General features: G+C 43.9%; 1 protein-coding gene across 2 annotated transcripts in view; it reads right to left on the minus strand.

The window, feature by feature from the left end:
* Positions 1-152: 152 nt before the first annotated feature.
* LOC121547076 (zinc transporter ZIP11-like) overlaps positions 153-6,000 on the minus strand; it is a 151,495-nt gene continuing 145,647 nt past the window's right edge. For both annotated transcript variants that reach the window (XM_041858178.2, XM_041858177.2), the window contains 3 exons: positions 3,317-3,415; positions 1,227-1,385; positions 153-482 (listed from right to left, as the gene is read on the minus strand). In XM_041858178.2, the coding sequence (XP_041714112.2) occupies positions 404-482; positions 1,227-1,385; positions 3,317-3,415 (337 nt within the window). In that variant the 3' untranslated portion in view covers positions 153-403. The remainder of the gene's footprint in view (positions 483-1,226; positions 1,386-3,316; positions 3,416-6,000) is intronic.

Here is a 6,000-nt window from a genome sequence, read left to right on the forward strand (position 1 = left end):
AAAGTTGTCATCAATGCAAAGGGTGGCTATTTTAAGAATTTAAAATCTAAAATATATTTTAATTTGTTTAACACTTCTTTGGTTACTACATGATTCCATATGTGTTATTTCATTGTTTTGATGTCTTCACTATTATTCTACAATGTAAAAAATAGTAAAAATAAAGAAAAACCGTTGAATGAGTAGGTGTGTCCAAACTTTTGACAGGTACTGTATATTATACATTTAAAAGTCAAAACATTGATGAAGCATTTGCACAAAATGTTATAATTAAAAAAAAAAAAATTAAAAAAAAAAAAAAAAGCAAGCAGTCGGAGAGAAGGCAGGTTTGGTCCCATTTCTTCTTTCAAGGTCTGGTGATTGTTACATTCTGGGACATCAGCGAGGTGTTCCATGTAAAGCCTTAGCCCAGCCCAACGTCCAGTGACATCATCACTACAAAGCCCAGGATGGAGGTCCAGGAAGCCAACTTACCATTCCCACTTCAAGACAATATACATGGACAGGGTTAATCAATGTTGGTGTAGTCATACAGTATTTCAATCATATACAGTACACTGAGACACAGAGACATAAACGGAGTATGGAAAGATAAGATTGATAGACAGAAATAGAGACAGACAGGCAGAAATAGAAACGGACAGACAGAATGACAAACATAGAATGACATATACAGACTTGAAAAACTGTCAGGTTACTAACACACACACACACACACACACACAATAAACAGGCCAGCAGGCACACACTTCACAGTGACAGTCTACCCACACAAAACGTTGGGTGTTGAAGAGAGGACAAGCCAAAAGACAGCTCGCTTCCCGTCTTGAATTTTAAAGCAAACAATACGCCCAGGGTTGTGAAAACCAGAACATTCCAGGGGGACCTTGTCTTTGCTCCTCTCCCACTCTCCCTCCCTGCGGCTCACACTTACACAAAGACATCGATTGATCAAGTCTGGCTCAGTCACAGAGATGGGAGCGCTATGAACAACCACGCAAAGAGATTGCAACCATGGTGGGAAAAAATTGTCTCTTTCCTTTTCTCTCACCCTCTCTTTGTATGTTTATGTATTACTAGGAAACTTTGTTCAAGTGTTTTCTAAAGGGTTGGACATGGGCTAAGCCTTGACTAAGACATGAGTTTAGCGATGGGAGAGCACTGTTAATAGAACATCTCTCCCTCCTCTCGCTCTACATTCTCCATCAGTCTGCATGGCCACTCACCTGAGTTGAGCCTCTGGGATGATGTCATCGACCACCACATACACCATGGCCCCGGCAGCGAAGGCCAGGGCGTACGGCAACAGTGGTTCCGCCAGCACCATGGCAACAGCGCCTAGCAACCCGGCAATTGGTTCTACCATACCACTGAGCTGTCCATACCTGAGGAAATAGACAATGAGGAGTTAGTTAGAATCCTAGTTAGTACCCTAGGGAGTAGGGATGTGACAAAAAATAAACAATAATAAATAAAAAAATTAACTGCAATTTTCAAAATATTGCAATACAGGACTTCGCTGCTGTCTAGGGATGGGCATGTTATTTTGAATATTTGAATATCCGAACAGACGTTAGTATTCATTTTTTAGAATAAAACAAATATCGGTATATTTTAACAATGAAAAGGCTATGTCTAAAATTAAATATAATGGTATATGTGACATTGATACATAGCCTACAAGGATAGACTATTACATTCCACATTTTAAAACAACAGTTTTGAGTGCACCTCATAAAAAAGACGCACCGGTAACCTACACACGTTTCACAGTGTAGCTTGTTGTTATTATCCGTCAATCAAAGCGGCGCTACAGTACGAGGCTCCATGTGTAGCAAGTGAAGTGGGAGATTTCTAATCAATGTCAAATGGAATTAAAATTACAGAATTAAGTTGGTTAAATGAGAATAAGTAGGCTACAATGACCAACCAACAAGTAGCCTTTTGTTTTATATGAATGGGGTTGTTGTAGACAAGGGCGCCGAAAAATAGCCTCAATTAGCCTTGCTACTTTAGCTAGCTAGCTGACTAACTTAGCTGGCTACTGTAGCTAGCTAGCTTCCTTACAACAATTTGATGCAGTCAAGACAGGCACTACCAGATGATAGATAACCTATGGCAGCCAGCAACAAGTTTGTCTAACTAGCGCGAGTCTCTCTCCCTCCGTGCCACACACATATACTGCCACACACATATACTGTCACACACAACAGCCCCTGTGCCTCGCTCGTCCCTTCCCCACCCTTTTGCTGAAACAAGCAGAGCGCAGCGCACCAGCTCTCTCGAGTCGCGTGATGAAGTCTCATTTGAAGTTTCTTTTTTATTTATTTTACTATCCGGACAGCCAAATTTTTTTTATTTTATTATGATATTATTCGAATAGTGAAATCATTTCAAATGCCCCTAGTGCTGTCGCTTGCCTTTCTCTGCCATTTTATCAATTGTTAACGATGTTGACGTAGTAGTGGAGAGTCAACTCCAAAATAATTCATTCCTCGCCTCCTTGCACGTCGACTCCCGGTGTCGACTCCCATTTCTGAGTGTCAAGATTAGATTATGCTAGGAATCGACTCTTCAACTTCTAAGATTCTGTATTTTTGGAACAGAGGAGACTGATTTGTTGCCATACTTCCGAGAACACAAACACTCACATCTTTCATAGCGAGCTAGCGAGGGATGGAGAAAGAGGGCACAGTATAGGCAGGTCGGCAGAGTCAGAACCGTGCACTAGGCTCATCTATCGGTAATCAAAAGCTGTATCTCAAAATGGAATGCTGTATCTCGCAATTTCTTGTCTTGCAATGTCTCGCAACTTCAATAAAGCAGGGCCTATCATCAATGAATAGGCTAGGATATTCTACATACAACAGACCAAAGACTGAACACACATTCTCATCATTACTAAAGAGAAAGAGCAGGTGAGCCAGTGCAAGGTTGGGAGAGAAAGGAGGGGGCATGCAGAAAGAACCGTGCACATATGTCTTGGTAATCTGTATCTCACAATGTCTTGTCTTGCATGCCTAAAGTTAGCATCTTCCTCTCTGGTTTTATTTAAATTACACAACTTTCCCCAGGCCTTTATAGCCTATCATCTAGTTAGGCTATAACACGGCAAATACATTTTTTCCTTTTATTCTTAAAGTTGGCAATCCCAATTTCATTTAAACGTTCACACCCCTACTAGGGGCCCTTTTTGGCACCTTCTGTCATTGGCTGTCAAACCAAGATAAAACAATTCCCTTAATATGGGATGCAGAGGAACAGAGTAGGCCATGTAAAGGTACTATATGGATGCTAACAGAGAAGTGTTACTCACCAGAAGGCTTTCCATGTGGACATCCCTGCACCTCGCAGAGGGAGGCTCACCGCAAGGCCTTCTGGGAAATTCTGGATACCTATGCCAATGGCCAAGTTTCTGTAAAACACATGTGTGATAACACTTTAGAGGATACCACTTCTTAGATCATTGTCTGATGGCCTTTCAGATTACATTTATTATTACCATTACCCTAATCAATGGTCTTTCATTGACATTGGTTTAGAAGAGTGCTCCAGGCAGCCGAGCGGAAATGGAGGAAAACTAGACTCCCTGCGGACCTGTCATCTTTTCACTCCTTCCTCTCTACATTCTCTTCCTCTGTTTCCGCTGCTAAAGCCACTTTCTACCACTCTAAATTTCAAGCCTCTGCCTCTAACCCTAGGAAGCTCTTTGCCACCTTCTCCTCCCTGCTGAATCCTCCTCCTCCTCCTCCCTCTCTGTGGATGACTTCGTCAACCATTTTGAAAAGAAGGTTGACGACATCCGATCCTCATTTATAAAGTCAAATGACACAGCTGGTCCTGCTCACACTGCCCTACCCTATGCTTTGACTTCTTTCTCCCCTCTCTCTCCAGGCGACTTGTGACGGCCGGCCGCCCAACAACCTGCCCGCTTGACCCTATCCCCTCCTCTCTTCTCCAGACCATTTCTGGAGACCTTCTCCCTTACCTCACCTCGCTCATCAACTCATCCTTGACTGCTGGCCATGTCCCTTCCGTCTTCAAGAGAGCGAGAGTTGCACCCCTCCTCAAAAAACCTACACTCGATCCCTCCGATGTCAACAACTACAGACCAGTATCCCTTCTTTCTTTTCTCTCCAAAACTCTTGAGCGTGCCGTCTCTAGCCAACTCTCCTGCTATCTCTCTCAGAATGACCTTATTGATCCAAACCAGTCAGGTTTCAAGACTGGTCATTCAACTGAGACTGCTCTTCTCTGTGTCACGGAGGCTCTCTGCACTGCTAAAGCTAACTCTCTCTCCTCTGCTCTTATCCTTCTAGACCTATCCGTTGCCTTTGATACTGTGAACCATCAGATCCTCCTCTCCACCCTCTCCGAGTTGGCCATCTCCGTCGCTGCTCACTCTTGGATTGCGTCCTACCTGACAGGTCGCTCCTACCAGGTGGCGTGGTGAGAATCTGTCTCCGCACCACGTGCTCTCACCACTGGTGTTCCCCAGGGCTCAGTTCTAGGCCCTCTCCTATTCTCTCTATACACCAAGTCACTTGGCTCTGTCATATCCTCACATGGTCTCTCCTATCATTGCTACGCAGACGACACACAATTCATTTTCTCCTTTCCCCCTTCTGATAACCAGGTGGCGAATCGCATCTCTGCATGTCTGGCAGACATACAGTGAGGGAAAAAAGTATTTGATCCCGTGCTGATTTTGTATGTTTGCCCACTGACAAAGACATGATCAGTCTATAATTTTAAGGGTAGGTTTATTTGAACAGTGAGAGACAGAATAACAACAACAAAATCCAGAAAAACGCATGTCAAAAATGTTATAAATTGATTTGCATTTTAATGAGGGAAATAAGTATTTGACCCCCTCTCAATCAGAAAGATTTCTGGCTCCCTGGTGTCTTTTATACAGATAATGAGCTGAGATTAGGAGCACACTCTTTAAGGGAGTGCTCCTAATCTCAGTTTGTTACCTGTCTAAAAGACACCTATCCACAGAAGCAATCAATCAATCAGATTCCAAACTCTCCACCATGGCCAAGACCAAAGAGCTCTCCAAGGATGTCAGGGACAAGATTGTAGACCTACACAAGGCTGGAATGGGCTACAAGACCATCGCTAAGCAGCTTGGTGAGAAGGTGACAACAGTTGGTGCGATTATTCGCAAATGGAAGAAACACAAAACAACTGTCAATCTCCCTTGGCTTGGGGCTCCATGCAAGATCTCACCTCGTGGAGTTGCAATGATCATGAGAACGGTGAGGAATCAATCAATCAAAACCACCCGTCTGGTGTTCAACCTTCCCAAGTTCCTCCGCACACTCCACTGGCTTCCAGTTGAGGCTTGCATCTACTACAAGACCATGGTGCTTGCCTACGGAGCTGTGAGGGGAACGGCACCTCCTTACCTTCAGTCTCTGATCAGACCCTACACCCAAACGAGGGCACTACGTTCATCCACCTCTGGCCTGCTAGCTCCCCTACCTCTACCGAAGCACAGTTCCCGCTCAGCCCAGTCAAAGCTATTCGCTGCTCTGGCACCCCAATGGTGGAACAAGCTCCCACACGATGCCAGGACAGCGGAGTCACTGACCACCTTCCGGAGACACTTGAAACCCTACCTCTTTAAGGAATACCTGGAATAGTATAAAGTAATCCTTCTTCCCCCACCCCCCATAAAAAAATAAAAAATACAAGTGGTTGTCCCACTGGCTATCATAAGTTGAATGCACCAATTTGTAAGTCGCTCTGGATAAGAGCGTCTGCTAAATGATGTAAATGTAAATGTTTAGAAGTCTAAGTGGAAGAGATTTCAGAGCTTTGAGTTTGCATTTGAAGCATTAAATTCACTTGAACCTCATTGCTTAAATGGAACTGGAGCTTTATCATGGCTAAGTGAGGTAGAAAGAAGTGTGGTTGGTGGGTGGGTGAAGTGTGGTTGGTGGGTGGATGGGTGGCGTGGTTGGTTGATTAGCTAGGAGGAAACTGTATCTG

This window comes from Coregonus clupeaformis, chromosome 31 (genome assembly GCF_020615455.1).
Source record: "Coregonus clupeaformis isolate EN_2021a chromosome 31, ASM2061545v1, whole genome shotgun sequence".
Taxonomy (NCBI): Eukaryota; Metazoa; Chordata; class Actinopteri; order Salmoniformes; family Salmonidae; genus Coregonus; species Coregonus clupeaformis.